General features: G+C 36.0%; 1 protein-coding gene across 3 annotated transcripts; it reads right to left on the bottom strand.

Annotated features, from left to right (window-relative positions):
- Nucleotides 1–956: 956 nt before the first annotated feature.
- LOC113692089 (70 kDa peptidyl-prolyl isomerase-like) lies at nucleotides 957–7,396 on the bottom strand. Of its 3 annotated transcripts, none has more exons than XM_072053331.1 (12): nucleotides 7,167–7,396; nucleotides 6,977–7,063; nucleotides 6,598–6,858; nucleotides 5,145–5,222; nucleotides 4,935–5,015; nucleotides 4,504–4,695; nucleotides 4,254–4,328; nucleotides 3,970–4,130; nucleotides 2,572–2,692; nucleotides 2,276–2,424; nucleotides 1,323–1,450; nucleotides 957–1,235 (listed from the first exon to the last, which is right to left on the bottom strand). In XM_072053331.1, exons 1-12 carry the CDS (start codon nucleotides 7,282–7,284, stop codon nucleotides 1,136–1,138), a joined length of 1,551 nt encoding a protein of 516 aa, XP_071909432.1. In that variant the 5' UTR covers nucleotides 7,285–7,396; the 3' UTR covers nucleotides 957–1,135. The 3 variants fall into 3 exon arrangements, with proteins under 3 accessions (XP_071909432.1, XP_071909433.1, XP_071909431.1); XM_072053332.1 differs by having other exon boundaries at nucleotides 4,254–4,340; nucleotides 4,968–5,015; XM_072053330.1 differs by having other exon boundaries at nucleotides 4,254–4,340; nucleotides 7,167–7,395.
- Nucleotides 7,397–23,715: the final 16,319 nt, after the last annotated feature.

The following is a 23,715-nucleotide window of genomic DNA, read 5'->3' as shown; positions in this document are numbered from 1 at the left end:
GTGTGGTTTAAATTCCTGCATTCTGTCTAACATCAATAGTTTGGCTAACAACTTACAACAGCATTTTCCGAGAGACCTATAATAATGATTTGCTTTAGATGTTTGTCTCTAGTTTTTCCTGTTATTCTATGGAGATATTGTGCAATGTCCACCTCCATAACAATGTTTTCACCATGAAAGATACACCAAAAATTGGAAAGAGAATGAAAATATAAGTCCCCTATGTCCCCGCTAATCCAACAGGTAAAAAGAATCTCTATCGTTCATCTCCAAAAGAAAAAACGGCATTACTCTTATATGACTTCAATTTACCATCACAATCACAAAACTATGCCTCGTGGGTCCGAATTCTGCAAGTTAATTAAACTGGGTTGCATGTGTTGGAAATGACAGAACTCTTCTGTAATCCAGAGAGTGTATATGATTCTGCATGATAACTACTCTCTAGGATAGGGTAGGGCAGCATTTACAGCCAGAACTTAGACGCACAAGCAAAACTCCCATGCTTACTGCAGCTAAATTCTCTATGTTAACCACGAATAGGCTTTTTGGATAGTGAGAAATATTAGACGGATCTTGAAGGATATTCTTCACCGTAATGGTGTGATTTAGACCACCTCCAAACGTCCCTGCCCTTTGTCCGTACGGATGATGTAGAACAACAAAACCAGGTCTTCCTTTTGTATATATATAGAATATGTATGTATTATTCTAAATATGGGCGATTGCAAATTAGATTACTAAATGTTTCAAATTTCACACATTGATGCGTCAGGTTCACGATGGCTTTATGTTTCATAGAGTTCAAAAATTTTGATTAACTAATCCTTCATTTGATCACATTAGTTCGTAAATTTTGCTTACTCAAGGTTCTGGAGATAAAGCTACAATAGCCAGCTAATTAACCATTGTCTTCGAGATACCAAAACTAGTGTCAGTAACAGAAACCTCTTAGCTTTTGTGTCTGAAATATGAGAGCGTAGTCACAACTAACCTCAATAAAATCTTACGTGGCGTGAAGCACAGTATTGTGGCAAAAAGTCACTTCAAATATACTGACTAAAGAATAGATCAAAATCTGACAAAACACATGAATAAATGGCATAGTTCCCAAGATGTTATTAGGACGCCGATACTATCCCATACTTGACAGCATATTGGTAAAAATTTCAGCTTCCTGCCGAAAATATTGCCTTTTCTTGTCTTTCAGCTCCTGGTAAACGAGCCTCACTTCTCTGTTAATTCAAAATCAGATTTTGGAGTAAAATGAGAGATATTAAGCAAAGAAAAGATTCAATAGGACTGAATATCAAGGTGAAAACCTGTTGTTTGGATCTATTGCAAGTGCTCGCTTGATATCAGCTTCAGCCTTTTCCAGATCAGATGTTCTTAGGTATGATTGTGACCTTCTAAAGAGAGCTTTTACACAGCATGGATCTACTTCTAGAACCTGTTGCCATGACTTAAGGTTATTGGAAGTACGAGAGGAGGATTTACTGGGCAGCTTTGTGTTGGGGACTATGGAACGCTAAATCCAAACTGGCATACAACATCACCACTTTGTATTTTGTTTTCTCAAGAAAAAAATGACAGAATCAAAGAATCAGATTAAGAAATGTGAATTACTGGAAACAAATGGTTATATATGTTTAAAAGTCTTTATTAATGTGCAATTTTCATAGAAATACTTGTAACGCTTCACATCATTATTCAAATGGTTATATATGCTAGCCAACCACACGGGGAAATCTAGAAACAAATGCATCAGAACTCATTTAAAACAAAAAGAAATGTGCAGTGTCATCATCTTTCCATGAATTTGATCTAGTTCTAGTTTTCTGCTGTGGAGCAATATACAAAGCTACTTTTGCTATAAGAATTGGAACATATCACTTCAGTAGAAGGTCAACATGTATCTTTGAGAATGACATTGATTAAGCTAGCGGTCAATTGCTAGTTTGTTTTTAGCAGAAGATTGGTTAAGGTCTTGCTCCCAAGAGCTTAAAATAAGCTGATTATAGCTTTCCTTGCAAAATTAGTCATTCTTAACATTTTGTAGGCACCAATGTAATCAATTAATGTTTGCACTTTATCCATCAAAGAATTAATCCAACATAAAATGCTATATTAAGTCATTGTTGTCCATGGAACACATTTTTCGATTAGTCTAGATCAAAAAATTTGTCCCAGGTCATAAGCATCTCTGATCCTAGCTGCAAGTAGATATGACAGATAGCATCTATAGATAACATGTAGAAAGTTCAAGAAAACTAGCCTTTGTGCAGAGCCTTGAAGCCTCGAAATATTTTCCAAGCTTTAGCTTGCAAGCAGCATTGTTTAAACTGCATGATGACAGTAACGAACTTGCTAAAGACTTCTCATCATCATTGAAAGAGTGATCAAACTCAATGTATTTTGAAGCCTGCATTATGTGAAGAGGAAAAGAAATTTAGTTTCGAGGAATATATTTCTTACAGTTTTTGACAATTGATTTGCAATTTCAGTGATGAAGCATATGTCTATTAGAGAAATGTAAGCGCCTGCTATTATCCTTATGAAAATTACATTCCTTTTCATACTTCTTCGAGGCAAGTTCAAATCTCCCAGCTTTGAATAGTGCATTCCCATCACTCTTCTTACTTTGACAAGCTTCCAACTTTTCTTGTGTGTCCATCTTCCAAAATGATTTCTCCTGAAAGCAGATCTCTCACTCTTAAAATTTGAAGGAGCTACAACTAGCAGATAATTATCAGTTTTTCAAGTTCGTTGGCATATTTTAGTCTATTTTCTATTTTACTTTCTCATAAACAAAGATTGATCTACATATCTTGGCCCCAAAGTTGGAGGAGATGAAAGCAAGCAAGTGCATCATGATTGTGCAGCTACATTGTAGAATCATTTAGTTGCAATGATTGAATTGTTCTCTCTTTGGGTGCATACAGGAAATAGTAATTTGGCAAACAAGTTGTAATTTTAAACTGGCCATTTTGGTGCCTATTTGGTCTTTAAACAACTTATAGGTGGTAGAGTTTGGGTTATTGATCTGCATACTAGCTTCAAATCAAACATCCATGGCCTCTATACCCTTTGTTCAAATTATACTGAACTTATCTGCCTAGCTTGAATCTGATTGATTCCTTTGATCGGTGGCAGAAAGCTGCTCTCGAACAGACTGATCAATTGGATCTCTTTAAACAGGTAATATGTTGCACGGCAAAATTTGCACCTGTCTTTGATCTTGATTTTCTATTTGATTTTCTATTTTACATATCTAACTTAAATTTCCTGATTCCAGGGAAGGACATATATATTTGAGGATAACTTTCTTGAATATAATTTAATCATGTTTCTTTTCATCTTGTTGTCATTACTAGTGGATACTAGTTTTTGAGATACTTGATTTCCCTGATATAGTAACTGGCTGTGTTTAACCTCTTTCAACAACCAAACATCTAAAGTGATGCATTACCTACATTTTGTCTTGTCCTAGATACTATGTAAACAATGACACTTTGTCGAACTAACTGCTACAGTCTCAGTCTATAGCATTTTAGTTGGAAGATATTAAAACTTCAATGCATTTGCACTTAGATACCAGGATATGTGGTAAAGGATCTAAATCTATTGACCAGCAGGACCTTTCCTTAGATAGCAGGAACTTGAATAGGCAGGAAGGTAGTACTGCAGCAAAATTAGGATGTGCCCTAAGAGTATTTGCTGCGTTGAATTCTAATAGTAAATCACCAAACGACTATTGTCAGAAATATTTGGGAGATTGGTTGCTTTTTTAGAACAAAAAGATGTCTATCTTGAATGTAAAGAAAACTCTGAATCAATAAAACAAAGAGAATTACCAAAAGAATAACAGGATTGGGATAGATAAATTTACTTGATCTAAAGTTAGAATGCAATCTCAACTTGGAACACAATTTCAGCACAATTAGGAAAAAGCTTTTCAGATCACAGAACCTTAGCAAAGTTGATCAGCATGATCTCATAAAGAACTGATGCTGTGGGAGGCCATTTTCCATTTTCTGTTCCATGTAAGAACTCTGAGCTGACTTTCACTGTTGCTTGTTCTCCCTTTCTCATTGTCATCACTGCCCTGTCCAAGCCTTCATTTATCTGTTCTGCAGAATGAAAAGAGGAAGTCTAAGAATTTGATTGGATACAAAATGTGACTTTCAGGATATCTTTGACAGCATGAGATTAGGGAAAAACAATCAAATGAATGGCACTGGAGTTAGTATTACCTTCTAAACATATATACTCAAAAGGTTCTTCAGGAGTTCCTTTACACTCAAAAATAGTGCCATCATCCTTTCTACCTATGTAGATCACTTCAAAGCAGCGATGTTTTACGCTTAAGAGGAAGTCTTAGGCAACTGAAATGACTAGAATGCTGAAAATACTAAAAAAGCTGAAAATGTTGAAATTTATGAAATTTCAAACTACTGAATATTATGCATTATATAGACATACTGCAAGAAATGTAGCAATTACCTTTTGCCAGTGATCCTTCAGTGGGACGATCAAACCCATCTCCCATTTTTATTACCTTTTTAAGAATCTTCTTATCTCCCATGACATCAATGACATTTTTCCAAGAAAGCAGCTCGAGATCAATTGTCAACTTTGAATTGGTTGCGGTAATATCATTGTTGCAATGAGCATCCCCTGGATACCTGGAGCAGTCTAAATGATGACAACTTAGCACTAGGTGTTGGTTTTGTTCTACCAATATTTTTCTTCTTTAATTGTTAACTTTGAATTGGTTGCGGTAATATCATTGTTGCAATGAGCAGCCCCTGGATACCTGGAGCAGTCTAAATGATGACAACTTAACACTAGGTGCTGGTTTTGTTCTACCAATATTTATCTTTTTTAACTTGAAGAAAAGGAAATTTTGATAATTTGTCTGACCATGGACTTACAAGAGAACTTCACTGATAGCTCAGCTTTCTCACCCTTTCTCATGGTCTTCACTGCTTTGCTCATGGCAGGACATAGATAACCTAACCATGTTAGAATATCTCCAAGTAGTTAGTTACTCTAGGAATCATACAAATTTTGGCTGCTGTTCACAAGAATGATGCATGTTGAAGAAAAGACTACCCTGGCAAATTAGAAAGACATTGGCATACCATCTGTTAGAGAAAACTCTAATTCTTCATCTGATTTTGAAACAATTATCCCATCTTCAGTGCTTGCAACATACTTCACTGCAAATTGAAAACTATTCTAGTCAGAAAATTATCGCTATTTGAAGAAAAAGTGATGAATGTACATGGAGTGAAAATTTGATAAACGTTATGGCATTCCTTGCAAGTATGGGTGACAACCTCCAGGTACTAAATTGCTATATTTTACTGACTCTAGACATCACAGACTAACATAAGAGCCATTTTTCATAATCCTTTTGAACAATTCATTGACAATTATACGTACCACAAGGTGCAATGAAGCAATTCAAATAATGATTTTCTAAAGATATACATCTGCATTTGCAAGTCGTCTTTTTTGTCCCGCTTAACTTCACATATTGCATGATCTGCTATGACACCTTCAGTTTCTATAATCTGATGTTGGCATAGAAAAAGTTCGTTTTCCATAAAATGTCCCCACATTTTTAAATTGCGACACCAATAACTTTGGCATTTATTAGATTCTTGAACACCAAATGGTGATGATTTTTACTTGATGGTTATGATTCTTACTTGAGTTCATCATAGACAATCATCTAGAACTAAAGGAAAATTCAAAAGAAGTATAAAGGAGAGTATCAAGCTTTTCATCTGATGCATCCTGCGAAGAAAACAGAAATCACTTGCTGCCTGCAAGAAACTTGCTTCCTTTACTTGTTACTTTTGATTCGTTTGTGATATGATTGTCTTGAGAAGACACTGCTAGCACTATTAAACAATCGATTTTCCTGGTGATAAATTTGGCAAACTGTGTCTGAAAATAGTAATGCATTAATGACATGTAAATTAGTAAGGTTGATAGCTGCATCATCCCTACCTGCTTAGAACATAGCCTCAAATTTGAATCTCAACACATTTGTTGTCTCAATTCTAGTCATATTCAGTTGGGACTTGTAATTGGCTCCCTAAATTATTAAATTTGCATTTTGCCAGAAGCTACTTCCCCCAGCATTCCAATACTTAATATTTCCACGCACTGATTTTCAGGAACTTAGACAAATATTCAGTCAAACTAACCTTACAATTTGAACTAATGGTCCAGTCCACTACGCTATATTTAGTTGGTCAGAGAAAACAAGATATGATACTGGTGATTGATAAAAGAAAATTAGGAGGAAAACAATGGAACTGCAAGTATTCTTATACACCTGTTGAAATGGTAGAAAATATGGTATAGCTCACTAATTTTCAAAGCAGTTAAAAGCCTAAGAACCGGTGTCTGCTTCAATCAGAGGAAAAGACTGACTGAAACCCAGTGTTGAAGTCAATGCATATGTTTGTGAGAACAATAGTTGAAAGAGGGAAAAAATAATTAAAAGCAGAGCAAAACAGGAAATGTACAACACAATGCAGAGCCAAATGAGACTGGAAAACTTCTGAGCTCAATTATTACCTAGAACTTCATCAGCATCTTTTGGAGTAGCCCACCCCTCACCTTCCCTCATTATCTTCTTTAAAATTCCTCCATCTCCAGTGATGTCCCTGATTGAGTACCAGGAGACCATCTCTATGTCGAAAATCAGTGTAGCATTTGGAGGAACAGTTGGTGGGGAACCAATTTCGCCATAAGCCATTTCTGGTGGTACTGTAAATATTGCTCTTTCACCCTTCTTCATTGTGGCAATCCCCTCATCCCAACCTCTAATCACTTCACCTACAGTTCAATTGCAGTTAAGACAACTTCTCTGCATTTGACTAAATTTCATAAAATCAAGGAGAGTGAAAGCTGTGCAACATACTAAACAACTAAAGTATGCAGAAGTAGAACTTGCCTTGGCCTAATCTGAATTTAAAGGGAGTTCCTTTGTCGTGACTTGAATCGAAGAATTCACCATCTTTCAGCCGCAGAGTGTAGCGAACTGAATCAAAAGGGGGTCGTTAATGACTTAATTCTAAGGTATGATTGAAATTGGAAGAGCTGAGAGGCCAAAGGAAAGAAAGTTTGAAATACAGATTAATTACCTTCAACTTCATCTCCTGGAAATGGAGTTTTCCATGAGTTCCCTTTATGCAGAACCCTCTTTCGCAAGCCATGATTTCCTATCTTTACCTCCGGCAAACACCAAATTTCAGCTTCCATTTTAATCTCAGAGGGAGCTGAAAAGATAGATCGTCTTAGCAGAAGATAAGCTTCTTTGAATGAGATAGCGGAAGAAAGAATCTCATAGAATGTGTGTGGGAGTTTGTTTCAGTTGGAGATAAGTCGTTAGTTTGATAGTTTCCCTCCAACTGTAAAGCAGATTTGCAGATGATGGACTATAATTCCAGCAAAATTGCACATTCCTCCCCAAATGTTCCAAGTCTTCCTAAATTACGGCCATGTTTACTTGTATCTTATTTATAATACCATTTGATAGCAAGAATAAAAAGGGAATAGAAAGTAGCATATTTTATGTGAGAACCCGTAATTTTCATTTTTCTAAGTTTTATTATTTTTCATGACTTGTTTTCTGCATTTTCGTGATTAGAAAATTTTTCTAGATAAATTTAAGGAGCAGATATAATTTTTAGATGATTTTTCTAGTATCAAATAGATTTTGAGGAATTAAGAGCAGATACCGGACGTGGGACCCACTAGTGCGAAAAGTCCGGAAAAATTCGGCCAACTAGATTAAGTTTTGAATACTGGAATTAATTTATCGGGTGTTAAAAGATAAGTAGAGAGTGCTAAGTGGATTGATATAAGGGAGACAAGGTAGGTGAGCATTTAATTAAAGGTGACAAGTGTCACCATTTGATTGAGCTACCTTAAGACTTTCTTACCATTGACTTAAATAACCAAAAATGACCCAAAAATCATCAAAATTTCTCCAAGGGTGGCCGACTTTCTTGAAGCTCAAAGGAAAGAAAACTCTTCACAATTTTGGTCTCCAATCTTGCTCAATCTCTCAAATCAACCGATTAATCTTCCAATTGTTCCATAAAACTCCTCCACTTAGTGATTTTGAGGTGATTGGTGAAGTTATTTGGAAAGTTAAGGTGGTCCATAGCTCTCTCTCTCTTGTTTTAAAGGTAAGTTGTGAAGAACCACCCTCCTTCTTTAATTGATGTTCAAATCATGCTTAGTGGAAGTAGAAGATGCAAGTTTATGGATTAATTCTTGATTTGTGGTTGAATTGATGACTTTTTATTATTTTTGGAGAATTTTCTGTTTTAATTCAAGCATGATGGTGTGGCTATCTATGATGTATGGAAATGATCTATAATGACTTAAGGAGGTGGGAAAAGTGATTAATTGCAACCAATTTCTGTTTTGGAAGAAAATTGGAAAATCTAGGGTTTTTAAGGGTACATTCTGTCCGAATTTTTAGGTACTAGATAGAGGCCGAATTGGCCTTAGCTCAAAACATGAAAGTTGTAGGGAATGACATTTTAAAGGTGCCTACAAAATTTCAGGTCAATCGGAGTTGTGTGGAGTGAGATATGTCTATTTTACTATTGCTGATCTGGGTTGCTCAGAATGTGAAAACTGCGCTTGTAATCGTTTGTTTTGACTGGAATTGGTTTGGATTTTGAAGTTGGTGTCTTCTGATGAAATGTAGCTGGATGTCTTAGCTAACATATGCCTTTGGAATTTCGGCATTTGGACCTGTATAGACTGAGTTATAGTAATTACAGCATTATGTGATTTGTAAACCTGTTTTTAGTGTTTCCGGTTGAGTATTTGGCACATTTGACCTAGTTGTGCTAGGATTTAGACTGAGTGACCTTCTACATTGTTGTAGCCCTATCTTTTAGCTTCGAAATGGTGGGTCTTGCACCCTCATCCGATACTCGTAGTGGAATTTGTGCTATTACCGCAAAATGACATCAAAACTGTATTTTTCCGGGCCAATGCTAGTTACATTTCTGAAATTTCTGGTTTCCTCTATTGTTTGTAAATGTTTATGGAACCTTATTGGGGTCATGTTTGGCCTTGGTTTATGACTCGTTATCGAGTCTCATTGTATTTGTTTGCATGTTTTTAGGGTGTGACGATGGTGCACAACGTTCTTTTGACTAAAGTGTTTGAAACCACATTGTGCTAGCTTGGTGAGTGTACTACTCACTTATGTGCTATTACATGGCTTTGATCTTTGTACTTGAGATGTTGAATGTTGATTGATCCAAGTGAGAGTGTACTTTATCACTTTCACTTATTGTTTCGCATGTTATTGGAAAGTTATATGAAATGTTATATGAAATGTTATATGAAATGAAATACATGACTTCAAATATTATCCATGAGCTCAACCCCCTTTGGTTATTGATTGAATCGAGCCGGCGAGGGCTTGGTCGTGCCAATTAATGTGCCTTGGGGCAACATCATAGGGAATCTTGTAGTATGAGAGACTCTTGATTCCGGTTTACTCGAGTAATACCACAATGCAAGTGTTTGGATTTCGGGCCCGGTTGAGGAATGTTAGGAGGAAGGAAATGGAAGTTAAGAGGAGTCTACGGTTGGTTACCTTTCAGACATTGACGGAGAGTCAATGAGACCTGATCAAGAATTCAAACGAGGAAAAAGGCTCTTGAGAGCCACCCGTATCCTTTTATCCTCATTATTAATGTGTGGCTTTATTTATTTTGGTAAATTGGACTGTTAAGCTTGATGTATCCATGAACTTGGTTGTTTGAGTTGTATTCTCATTGGGCAATTAGTTCACCCCGTTCCTTTTGTTTTCCTTACAGGAATATGACTCTTTTGGAATGAATTTTGATAAATGGTTGCCGAATGAACTAGATGAATGACTCTTTTGTATTGTATATAAAATGGGACCCTAAATGTATCATTAGGACCGTTTTCACTTTTGTTTTGGCAAACCATATATGTAGTGACTTTTGTATCACTTTTAAACGTCATTTTTGGTTTGTAAAGGCTAAATGTTATGTGGTATATGTAATTCGATGTTTGGTTGGGTTCGGACGAGTCGGTTACTATTCATGGACGACTCCGGATTTCATTTTCTTTTATTTTGGGTTATTTTGCCCTTTTGCCTTATTTGCGCGCGTTATAAGTTCCGGAACGTGAAAGATCGCTCTACACTGCACCGTTAGTCCTGGCGAGAGCTGTGCAGGCAGTCCGCTAACCTCTTTGGTTCGCCTTAGGGGAAGGTGGGGCTGTCACAGGTGGTATCAGAGCCACTTCGCGTGGTCTCTGCGCGGAGTGAGCCTAGGGCCAAGTGGTGTTATGGTCCTGATTTCATGGAGATGTCTAAGTCCTCGTTTGAGCGTAAGTTATGAATGGGGCATGTTATAAGTGTAAAAATCTTTATTATGCAACTTGAGAAAGATAGATATGTATGTCGGGTAGGAATCTATAATATGGATGATTTACGCTTGGGACCGGCCGGCTCGAGTTGTGAATTATCTTAAATGGGATTCTTGCGCCCGGATACGAAAGAGACGAGAGTCTAGGTTAGAAAGAATGGGGCGAACTAGAAATTGCGATTCTATGGATGACTTTATATGTACTTGACTGACTGTTCTGTATACATGTTGATACTGTTATGTGTTCTCTGTATATGTGTTATGTGTTTAAATGCTCGACGAGGGAGTGGAGTAGTTATTTGTTCTTGTTTACTTGTTCCTGTTTCGGGCTGCGAAAAGGAGGGGTTAGGTGCCCATTGCCCATTAACAGTATATTTATTTTGTGACCTAGATCGACTTAGATTGTATGGACGGCACACGTAGTGGACGGGACCGTGGGCGCGGGAATAGGCAACCTACGCCAGACCGGGGTACTGGAGAAACCTCCTCTGGACCCCATCCTGAACCGAGAGTTGACCCTAATGTACAGATAGCTGCCGCTATGCAGCAAATGACAAACCTGTTGGCACAAGTGGTGCAGCAACAAGGACAGAATCCAAACCCTAATCCTGGAAACCCTGGAAACCCTGGCAATCATGTTGAGAGCGAAGACAGAGCTCTGGAACGATTTCAAAACTTTGCCCCACCCAGGTTCATCGGGGGACCTGATCCGGATGTTGCCGAAAGGTGGCTCGAAAAGATGGTCGATATTTTTGCCGCCCTGCACTATACCGAAGAACGGCAGGTGACTTTTGCCGATTTCCAGCTGGAAGAGGCGGCCCGCTCCTGGTGGAATGTCATTCGGCAAAAATGGGAGAGGGAACAAACGCCCAGGACTTGGGTAAATTTTATGAGGGAGTTTAACGCGAAATTCTTCCCTCCTCTGGTTCAGGAAAGGAAGGAAGATGAGTTCATCCGACTCCGCCAAGGAGCTCAATCGGTGGCGGAATACGAGAGCCAGTTCACCTGCCTGTCCAAATTTGCGCTTGAGTTGATTGTGACGGAGCAACGGCGAATTAGGCGTTTTATCCAGGGCCTAAACGTGGAGATTCAGAAGGACCTCGCAGTGGCTCAAATCAATGCTTTTAGCGAGGCCGTTGAGAAGGCCCAACGGGTAGAGAGTGCCAGATTGCAAGTAAGAAATTTCCAGGCGAAAAAGCGAGGATTTCCTGGAAATAATTCGGAGCAGGGGAATGAGAGTACCCCTTCCAAGTTTGGTCGAGGAATTGGGGAAGAAAGGGTACCGGGAGTGTCACGAGAGAGCCCGTCACGAGGCAGCCAGTTGGGGAGAGGCCAGAGAGGAGGCTCGGCTTCTGCAGCACGCGGACCTTGCGGGTATTGCGGAAAGTCGAATCATTCTGAAGACAATTGCTGGAAGAAAGGAGGCAAATGTCTGCGTTGTGGAAGCGCAAACCACAAGCTTGCTACCTGCCTACTTATGACGCAAGAAGGAAGGGGAGCTCAAACTATGTCAAAGACCAACACGGGACCGGATAAGGGGAATGGAACGAAACCTAAGGTAGCAGCTCGAGTGTATTCACTGGAGCCACAACAGGTCCCCGATTCTCCTGAGATTGAGAAAGGTACGATTGCGGTATTTCTGCGGAAATATTAGTAGATCCCGGTGTTACTCATCCATTTGTCAGTCCCAATTCTGATGGACGAAATAGATATCACGCCTACCTGAAAGTAGTAATCATTTGGGGAAAATCATCGTTCGAGTCTTGGTATGGTTTGTAAGGATCGCAGGGTTTGGGTAGGAGAGAGAATAGTGTTCGCGAAGAAAAAAAAATCATGGGATAGAAAAGGCTACCTGGGAGGTGGGAAAAAACAATACCCTGGGCTATTTTGTGAACCATGGTGAGAAATTTCGAGGACAAAATTCTTTTAAGGGAGAGAGAGTGTGAGAACCCGTAATTTTCATTTTTCTAAGTTTTATTATTTTTCATGACTTGTTTTCTGCATTTTCGTGATTAGAAAATTTTTCTAGATAAATTTAAGGAGCAGATATAATTTTTAGATGATTTTTCTAGTATCAAATAGATTTTGAGGAATTAAGAGCAGATACCGGACGTGGGACCCACTAGTGCGAAAAGTCCGGAAAAATTCGGCCAACTAGATTAAGTTTTGAATACTGGAATTAATTTATCGGGTGTTAAGAGATAAGTAGAGAGTGCTAAGTGGATTGATATAAGGGAGACAAGGTAGGTGAGCATTTAATTAAAGGTGACAAGTGTCACCATTTGATTGGGCTACCTTAAGACTTTCTTACCATTGACTTAAATAACCAAAAATGACCCAAAAATCATCAAAATTCCTCCAAGGGTGGCCGACTTTCTTGAAGCTCAAAGGAAAGAAAACTCTTCACAATTTTGGTCTCCAATCTTGCTCAATCTCTCAAATCAACCGATTAATCTTCCAATTGTTCCATAAAACTCCTCCACTTAGTGATTTTGAGGTGATTGGTGAAGTTATTTGGAAAGTTAAGGTGGTCCATAGCTCTCTCTCTCTCTTGTTTTAAAGGTAAGTTGTGAAGAACCACCCTCCTTCTTTAATTGATGCTCAAATCATGCTTAGTGGAAGTAGAAGATGCAAGTTTATGGATTAATTCTTGATTTGTGGTTGAATTGATGACTTTTTATTATTTTTGGGGAATTTTCTGTTTTAATTCAAGCATGATGGTGTGGCTATCTATGATGTATGGAAATGATCTATAATGACTTAAGGAGGTGGGAAAAGTGATTAATTGCAACCAATTTCTGTTTTGGAAGAAAATTGGAAAATCTAGGGTTTTTAAGGGTACATTCTGTCCGAATTTTTAGGTACTAGATAGAGGCCGAATTGGCCTTATCTCAAAATATGAAAGTTGTAGGGAATGACATTTTAAAGTTGCCTACAAAATTTCAGGTCAATCGGAGTTGTGTGGAGTGAGATATGTCGATTTTACTATTGCTGATCTGGGTTGCTCAGAATGTGAAAACTGCGCTTGTAATCGTTTGTTTTGACTGGAATTGGTTTGGATTTTGAAGTTGGTGTCTTCTGATGAAATGTAGCTGGATGTCTTAGCTAACATATGCCTTTGGAATTTTAGCATTTGGACCTGTATAGACTGAGTTATAGTAATTACAGCATTATGTGATTTGTAAACCTATTTTTAGTGTTTCCGGTTGAGTATTTGGCACATTTGACCTAGTTGTGCTAGGATTTAGACTGAGTGACCTTCTACATTGTTGTAGCCCTATCTTTTAGCTTCGAGATGGTGGGTCTTGCACCCTCATCCGATACTCGTAGTGGAATTTGTGCTATTACCGCAAAATGACGTCAAAACTGTATTTTTCCAGGCCAATGCTAGTTACATTTCTGAAATTTCTGGTTTCCTCTATTGTTTGTAAATGTTTATGGAACCTTATTGGGGTCATGTTTGGCCTTGGTTTATGACTCGTTATCGAGTCTCATTGTATTTGTTTGCATGTTTTTAGGGTGTGACGGTGGTGCACAACGTTCTTTTGACTAAAGTGTTTGAAACCACATTTTGCTAGCTTGGTGAGTGTACTACTCACTTATGTGCTATTACATGGCTTTGATCTTTGTACTTGAGATGTTGAATGTTGATTGATCCAAGTGAGAGTGTACTTTATCACTTTCACTTATTGTTTCGCATGTTATTGGAAAGTTATATGAAATGTTATATGAAATGTTATATGAAATGAAATACATGACTTCAAATATTATCCATGAGCTCAACCCCCTTTGGTTATTGATTGAATCAAACCGGCGAGGGCTTGGTCGTGCCAATTAATGTGCCTTGGGGCAACATCATAGGGAATCTTGTAGTATGAGAGACTCTTGATTCCGGTTTACTCGAGTAATACCACAATGCAAGTGTTTGGATTTCGGGCCCGGTTGAGGAATGTTAGGAGGAAGGGAATGGAAGTTAAGAGGAGTCTATGGTTGGTTACCTTTCAGACATTGACGGAGAGTCAATGAGACCTGATCAAGAATTCAAACGAGGAAAAGGGCTCTTGAGAGCCACCCGTATCCTTTTATCCTCATTATTAATGTGTGGCTTTATTTATTTTGGTAAATTGGACTGTTAAGCTTGATGTATCCATGAACTTGGTTGCTTGAGTTGTATTCTCACTGGGCAATTATCTCACCCCGTTCCTTTTGTTTTCCTTACAGGAATATGACTCTTTTGGAATGAATTTTGATAAATGGTTGCCGAATGAACTAGATGAATGACTCTTTTGTATTGTATATAAAATGGGACCCTAAATGTATCATTAGGACCGTTTTCACTTTTGTTTTGGCAAACCATATATGTAGTAACTTTTGTATCACTTTTAAACGTCATTTTTGGTTTGTAAAGGCTAAATGTTATGTGGTATATGTAATTCGATGTTTGGTTGGGTTCGAACGAGTCGGTTACTATTCATGGCCGACTCCGGATTTCATTTTCTTTTATTTTGGGTTATTTTGCCCTTTTGCCTTATTTGCGCGCGTTATAAGTTCCGGAACGTGAAAGATCGCTCTATACTGCACCGTTAGTCCTGGCAAGAGCTGGGCAGGCAGTCCGCTAACCTCTTTGGTTCGCCTTAGGGGAAGATGGGGCTGTCACATTTTATAAGTAGGATGTAAGTTTTGGAAAAATTCGTGTTGCAGGCAAAATAATGAAATTGCGCTTATGGGCACATACTACTTGTATGTGGACATATATCAATTTAAATGTGTACATTCGGATACGCACCTACATTTATTAAAGTGCATATTTTTATTTGCTAAGGTGCATATTTCTATTCAATGGAGTTCACATTTTTACGATGGTAATTTGTTTATTTAATAATAAATTTATTAGTTATTTTAATTTATGAATTGTAATCCCTATTTTAGAATACTATCTGACCTAGGAAACTTCATCCTATTATACCATCTGACTCTAAAACTTTAGAATCATGAATATAAAAAGGGTTTGAAAAGCAATCCCTTTTTATCAAGCTTTCAATTTTTAATTAGGTTAAAAAAGAATTTCAATGCATCCTTAATGCCAAAGATAGAGGTACACTTTGAATGGCAATTTCTTTAACTATCCTTAGAAATGAATCATAATACTTTCTCTTGAAGGACGGATGCCATATCGGACTCTTCATTTTTTCCACTTCATATCGGGCCAACTTGCTGAAATGAATTCAACCAAACAAGTAACTAGACGTATCCTCAGAGTCAATCATAAACTAGGAATTTCATTTTTTATGTCCAACATGTTACCACATAATCACATAGAGTGTTCCATTCGAAAGCTCTTAGAAGTTCACAGCATCATCTTTAGTTATTTTTCAAATTTGTTATATCTGTGACATATTCAATATAATTTCTATCATTAATGTGAATTGTATAAAATAAAATTTTACCTTTTATAAAAGGAATGTTACTATATAAGCACATAATGCGTAGAAATTAACTGGTATTTCTAGTAATTAACCACTATAAGGTCACTGGAAAAATATTTTAAACCAAGAAACTGATCTCAAAGTAGATTTCATGTCATTGGTAGAAGCAACAAGCGATTAAAATGGTTGGCTCAATCAATAGTTAGCGGGTCGCAGATGAAAATTTTGTGAAATTATTTTGTGATTTAGAGACGGAGCAGATGAAGAAGTAAACAACCCCCCCCTTTTCTGGGGGCCAACAAAGAAGAAAAAGGTAAATGAATTTTATCTTTTTGCTCCAAAAAAAAAGGGGGGGGGAAAGCAATTTTCAGGCATTGGTTATTGGTCCAATCTGGGGTAACATGAAATGACGGGAAAACGAACAGATAAAAACAAGCTCAAATACAATTTGCCCAGCCCAAGATGCTTAGCTTATCCAAATTCTGCCAGGCGATTGCCAATTTTGTGAAGTATATGTTGTGGCTGAAGGCCTCCCTTGGACACCAAAGTTAGACGGGACAAAAAAAAGAGTAACAGAATAAAATGTCTTACAGTAAGGATTTCGCACAGCTTAATTTGATAGGGAGAAACTTCGTCATGTTGAGTCCGAAACTTTGATTTATGTTGATAAGAGTTTGTCCATTGGCAAGCGATATCTAGCATATATTTTTTGCCTAGAAAATTTTGGCTTTAGTTGCTTGTCACCACTTATGAATCGGTTGGATTGTTTCCAAGCAGATTCAGCTAAAAAAAACACTATTGCTATGCATACAAAGGTGGTTCTCTAAATGAGTCTTATAACAGCATGCTTCCTAACAACATTCTACTGCTTCCAAACATGTTATGTTCCTGGTAAACTCAAACCCTTCCATTATGATCAGAGTTGCTGGTTGATGGCCCTTCGCTATTAATATTGCTAATGCTACTACTTTGCAGCTGAATATTGGCTCTTTGAAAGGGCCCATCTCCGGGATGAAATTTAGGCTTTCAGCATGTTGAGATAGAATTTTATTTGCAGGTTAGCATTCAGCTTGTTAAGCATGTCAGTTTTAATCACAAGTTTTTCAATATTATATGAAAGATTACGGATCTTCTCAATTGTAATTGGGGAATGTGTTCGTTGCCATTGTTGGCATTAGTTTTTTTTTTTTTTTTTTTGAATTAAAAGTTTGGATGGATTTGATTTCGATCACTATCACGAGCTAAGACATGCTCCGAGGACCATAAGTAGCCTATAGAGTTTCTTATATATCGCTCACTAATATAGCTTTCACATCCGCAGCAGAATTCAAACACACAATCTTTTATGAAGAAATGATTCGCCCTTATTAGTTGAGTCAACTTATGTTGATATGCTAAGTTTATTCCTGTGCTAATAGTATCAGGCGTCACCTTACAAGCAGTTGTCACCTTATTTCTGGACTCTTCAGTCTCAGTCAAGTCCTTGTTGGCTGCGGATATGGTGAGTGCTTCCCATCGTTGTTTAGTTGCTTTGAAATTGAACGGTAGGCCTCCAGCTCACCGAATAATGTTGTTAATTAAGTTTTGCCACGTTACAACCTTAATAAGGGTCTTGAACAATTCATGATCAAACTTGAAGATTGAGTTTGTTTGCATTTTTAACACATTTTTCATTGATCTTTTTATATAACATACATAATATCAAAAAAAGTTTTTTCTAACAATTTTTCAAATAATCTACTATCCAAACACACTATTGTCACTTAAATGGAGGGCATTCTACCGATGTAATGGTGGAAGACTTTATTCTAAATTTTTGTGGTCTGGTTTTTAACTACATGCAAATTATATGGTAAAAAAATTTGGGGTATGACAAGTACAAGTAAATCTAACCACTAGGGTTGACCTAGGGATCGGGGGAGAGTTTTTAGAGTTCTCTTCCCTGTTAGGCTCATGGTTTGAAATCCTATGTCCAACAATTGGGAGTAAAAAGTGTATGGGTAGAGGTGAGAGATTAAAAAAAAAAATGCACAACTAAATCTCCCTGATAAAGAAGATGAAGATTGAAGGTTAGACAAGTAAAAGAGAAATCTCGCAGCCATGGAGATAAGGATAGAGAAACGGGTTTGATTAGGTATGCATATTAAGAAATTGGTGACAAACTAGAGATAAATGTCTGTTCAATTTGATACACTATTCAAAAGATTGCGACGGTGGATTTGTTTTTGTTCCTGAGAACCATAGAAGTTATAATTGTATAGGGGAACATTTAGTGAAGGATTAAATTCATTTTCCCCCTAAATTTATGTTACTTTTTCAATTTGCACTCTAAACTTAAACTCTGACCATTTTACATCTTAAACTCTTAATTTTGGACACTTTGTGCTCTAAACTAATAAACTATCAAGTTGGTCACATCTAAGGCCAATCAATGATAATGTTAGCAAAATCAATGGCATATAGGTCCTTACAAATTAATGATAATTTGCTGAAAGTGGTCAAAAGGGGTTAAGATATCGCAAATAGAACAAAACAATACATTTTCATTAATTTGTACCATCTTTTATCTCATTAATTTTGCTAACAATATTAATGATTCAGATCATAAAAATCAATGATAATATGTTGAAAACAGTCAAAAGGAGCTAAAAGATCATAGTTAAAATACAACGATACATTGTTATATTTTGGACTTCCATTTATCTTGTTAAATCTGGTAATGCTATCAATGATTAGGTTTAAATGGGACAAGTTTAAAAGTTTAGGATGTAAAATGTCCAAAATTAAGAGTTTAGAATACAGAATAAAAAAGTGATACAAATTTGAGGGTGCAAAGTAGAATTAATCCTTCAATTAAATTGACTACTCTATTGTTAATTTGATGCACATTGGTAAGCTAGCTTTCCCAGATCATTCGTCTGTTATGGATATCATTTTTTTAGGATCAACCGTTTATACATGCCCTTATCAAACATTTAAGAAAGTTTTAAGCTTTTTCTAGCATTTTAATCCTTTTAAAGGGATAATTGAGGGTGATGTTGTGAACTAGGTCAACATATGCAAATTTTAGAAAATTTGAAATTCTAATCATAAACATGGCAAAGAAATCACTGAGGACGATTTTGAGAATATGATAATATAATTGAATGTGTTGGAGATTGCAGCAAATGAATATTTCATCTTGCAATACAAAAAAGTGTTTAGTGCATAATTTTTTGCTGCACTTCAAAAACCTATACTAAGATTTTAACAATATTGCTTGGCAATCTAAAGTTTCAAAAATATCACTTACATCCCTTATTTTTACTTTTTTTGTCCTAACACTTATTTTTACTATTTGTTAATAATGTCCTGCAAATAATATACATTGTAAATGAAAATCCTAAACTACACTCTTATTAAGGAAGCCACTCCTAAGCAACTTAGTTTATTGCTAGAATTACCAACGTCATTTGTGCTACCATCGTTGCAACGACAAAGCTGCACCAATAAAGAAAAAAGAGAAGAAGAAGAAGGAGAAGAAATGTATTTATAAACACACTTATAGAGAAATACAAGTACCTATGTAGTTCGACTTGTCGAAAAGCAACTCCATATGAACCTTCTTTTTACCTAACCTATTTCCAACCCATATACATGACAAGTCATTAACTCACATAAGTTAAACTAAATTCTTCCCTTGAAGGTAGAGAAATCACCAAAGATGTCAAATCAAAATTTAAAAAGATTTTGAAATCAACCACAATCACAAAAAGGAAAAAAATTGACTCAATCTCTATAATATTTTATGTAATGATCCAAACAAACGAAATTATCATCATAACAAGTAAAAAAAAAGGTCCAACCCTAGTACATATAAGCACGAAGAATATCACATAATCATCCAATTATCAATTGGCATCCTTATTAAGCCAAAGAAACAAGGAAAAATAGGCTAAGAAAGAATGTCGGTGGAAATGGAAAGAAAACATAGTGTGATATGAGAAATAAGACTTATTTGATATGTGAATTAAGTCCTGAGGGTTAATGTTTGCAGAATCAAGAGAGGCATGTGAATATTTGAATTCCTAGAGGTGTTAAGTGATATTATCACAAATCTTAGAGAAAATTTCTGAAGTTTTCTTTTTCTTTAATTGTGAATATCTATTTCGCAAGTTTTATTTTATTTTTTAAAACAACCAATTAGCACTGAACAATGTTCAGAGACCTACAAGACAATTTCTTCATTGAAGATATCATTGAATTAATGGGAGATTTTTATTTTTCCTATCATTAGTTGACGTATAATTTTTGGTTTCTATTTAACAATGGATGTTTATTACAAAAACTATATGATTCTCAAAAAATATTTAAAATAAAAACAATAAAATTTAGAAGTGAATTAAAATAAGTAATTTATTCCAGTTGAAAAATAGGATTTGGCTATCATCATATATAGGCATGAAAACTACATATTGAGTGTAGAGCAGTAGTGATTAAAGCAATTGAATTAGTGGTCGAAACATTACCTTTATTGATGCGATATGACTTTTAAAATTTCTGTTGCCATTATTTCAACTTACTAATGGAGGATGTTTCTTGACAAACATTTGGCTATGCGCGCAAAGCATTGGATTGCGATTTAGATAGGCTATAGGATTTAGTTTGTAATATGAAAAAACTTTAGAGGTGCACGTAGTTAATGGAAATTTTTAAAAAGGTACTTTAGGAATTTTAGAAATACATTTTTCTAAAGAAAGCATGATTTCTAATGGCTATTAACATGAGGGGGGCTTTCATACACATTTTGCCATTAAGAGTATATGTCAAATAGTGAAGTTGACCTTGTAATTTGGTCGAATATCAGGGAGTTAAATGTTGTTAGCCTTTATTTTACTCAAAATTAGATTGTATCTTATTTCTCCTATTTTTACGTTACTAACAAAAATCAAACTAAAAAATTTTGCACTGGTTCACATCTGGTTGCATTTGAGACGCACTTATACTTAACTATTATAGATGCAATTATAGTGTTCGTTTCTGTTATACATTTAGGAAATACCATCCGCTTACGAAGGAGAACACAAGACACAATTTACGAAGGAGAACACAAAACAAGTCACGAATTGGACTACACAAATTTGGACAGCAAGGTTGAAACAAACGAAACCCTAGGAACTAAATAAAACAAAGGGATATAATGTTGATACCTTTCAACTAACTCTGATACCAACTGATACGATTCTCAATATGCCAAGACGAATAAAGAACGTGTACCACAAGCCCTGGACCTAGATTAAGGATCAACATTTGGGGGTGGAATTCGTAATCAACCAAGGACAGCTCAAAATTGATTAGAATAGGTAGAACGATGTCATAATCAAGGTGAATACTTGATAGATAAGTTGACGAAACACCTTAGGCCAATTTTAAGATTTTCAAGGACGGATTTCACAAGACAAGAGAGCTCTTTCTCACAAGAAAGAAATCTAAAAAATTTTGTCAAATTTTATTCACTACCCCAAAAAGCGTTAGAAACTTGGCTTTTTATAGCTTTTACAAGACTCAAGCTCCTAACCAAACTAGAAAATAGGAAACTAAACTCTTAACCCTAAGAATTAACTCTAAATCATCTATTAACTTGGGTCAACATGACCTAGCTGTTTATTCACTCAAACTAATGACCTAACTAACTCCAAACTAACACTAGTTAACCAACTAATATTGCTGGAAAATGCACTAACAAACGACATAATGATCTAAGCATAAAACAGATTCCTAAAACTGAACTACTACTGCTCAACATGAGGTAACCAACGACCAAACAAGAGAGTTAATAAATGAACAACTAATCAAACTAACAACATGAAACTTGAGCTCAAATCAACATGAAGCTTGAGGTTGGGTTTGCATAAAAAAAAAAAAAAGATAGAACAAAACTTTAACCAAAGTAAAATTCCCCTCAAACTAGAAAGACAATATGCACCAAAAATGTGAAATTAAGATGTTTACTTTGATTTCTTGTGAGCTTGGCAATTATTTTCTTGGTCGCAGTTTGGATTGGCTGATTGTTTCGATGGTAATTTCATCACATCAAATGGTTAGTTCACTCATTTGGGGTTATGCTGTAAGATAGAAAAAGAGGTGGTGTTTGGCTCTATTTGAGATCCAAAGCATTCCATTTTTTGTTTACGTGAGGGTGGTAGGGTAGGAACATCAATCAATGAAATGGTGGCCAATGGAAATGAGAGAATGATTGATTTGAGGTGGTATTTGCTCGAGATGGGAAAAAGGGTAGTTAAGGATTTTTATTGAGAATTTTCTACTTCCATCAGCATAATTATGGTTTTGTTCCTTGAATAGTGAAAATAGGGGGTAAGTGTAACATTTGAAACTAAAGGAGCATAAATGAAATTGTTAAAAATCTCATGGGAGAGTTTTCTAACTATCCCTAAATTGTTCATAAGGTTTAATATTGGATATACAATAATAACAAAAAAATTTTGAATCATGTACAGGGCCCATATGGGTGTGTTTTTGGAAATTTGTCTAAAATTTTACTATTGTTTAGTGTACAATGCAAAAGCTTTTATGCAATTGGTGTTTTTGAAATATTTGAAAAACTTTCTTATTTTTCTTTTCCCTTTTGTTTTCTTTTTTTCTCCCTTTCTTCTTCTCTCCTTCCTCCATTCTACTGAAGCTCACATGGTAGCAGCAATGGTAGATTCTAGTAGTGGTGCCATGGCTGCCGACTGCCATCTTGATAGGGCGTAATTTGTAGTACAGTTATATATATAAGTTGCTAACCAACTATACCTTTTGAACTTTATCATGAATAGAAACTACTCAATTTTGCTCTTATATTGTTCTAATAGGTGAAGATCTCAATTGGAGAGAAAATGAACCAAAAGCATGGCACGAAAAAGCAATGGAAGAAAAAGAAGAAGTGAAGAGGAGGAGGTTTGGCAGGAATGACATGTTTCAATATTTTGGTGATAACTTGAACTACCAAAGCCAGATTGAGATGATTCTTCATTCATTTTGAAATAAGAGAATTATCTATAGTTCTTATAAAGATTTTAGGGTTCACTTCTTATGTTTTCATAGTCAAAAATCCAAATTATTGAAGTATATTTGTGTTGCGACCAATTCTCAGCATTTTAGCATATCTCAGTGTCCAAACCTCCAAGTCACTTGATTCTTGCGACATTGAAGGCTACAACTTTCATGTTTTGTGCAAGAGTTGATTTGGCCTTGTTAATGGAGTTTTTGGGCTTCGAAGTGGATCTGCAAGTGCATCTATGACCCGCGCCAATCATCAATTTGGACTTCATACCAGATTTCTTTAGATTCTTTTGTGTTTTGAACTTGGCCCAATGACCGATGCCAGACATTGGGTAGGACATTATTAAAAAATATGTGAAAATGTGAATTTCCAGTTTCAATAAAACCTATTCCTACTCTATTTAGGATACATCTTGAAAAAACTATAAATAGAGATTCTTTAAGGCATTTTTAGGGAGAGAAAACATTAGGTTAAGTTTTAGTTCTTCCTTTTTATATATTTTTCTTAAGAAATCAAGAAGTGGTAGAAGAATTAAGAAACAACCAACATGAGAATTGAAGCGGGACAAACTGATAAGTTTTCTTTACGTTATTCTCCAATATTGCTGTTGTTTTTTCTTGAATTCTTGGTTTTAATTAGGAATATGTTGAATTAATTTATTCCTAGGGTTAGGGTTTTGTGAAGGAGATTTGATTATTTGTCGTAGTTAAACTTTTAACTTTTGTTTGATTTATTTATCTTAATTTAATTACATGGTTGTGATTGACCACCACAGACAAGCTCTTATGGT

The sequence above is a fragment of the Coffea arabica genome, chromosome 6c (assembly GCF_036785885.1).
Source record: "Coffea arabica cultivar ET-39 chromosome 6c, Coffea Arabica ET-39 HiFi, whole genome shotgun sequence".
NCBI lineage: Eukaryota > Viridiplantae > Streptophyta > Magnoliopsida > Gentianales > Rubiaceae > Coffea > Coffea arabica.
This window is presented reverse-complemented; position numbering and strand designations above follow the sequence as displayed.

Excerpts from the sequence above, each read along its gene's own strand:
- LOC113692089 (XM_072053330.1), bottom strand. The coding sequence starts at position 7,284 with ATGGAAGCTGAAATTTGGTGTTTGCCGGAGGTAAAGATAGGAAATCAT. Across the intron at positions 5,223-6,597 it reads AGATGCTGATGAAGTTCTAG|TGAAGTATGTTGCAAGCACT; the intron begins GTAATAATTGAG and ends TTCAATTTGCAG. Across the intron at positions 1,236-1,322 it reads GCAATAGATCCAAACAACAG|AGAAGTGAGGCTCGTTTACC; the intron begins GTTTTCACCTTG and ends TTGAATTAACAG.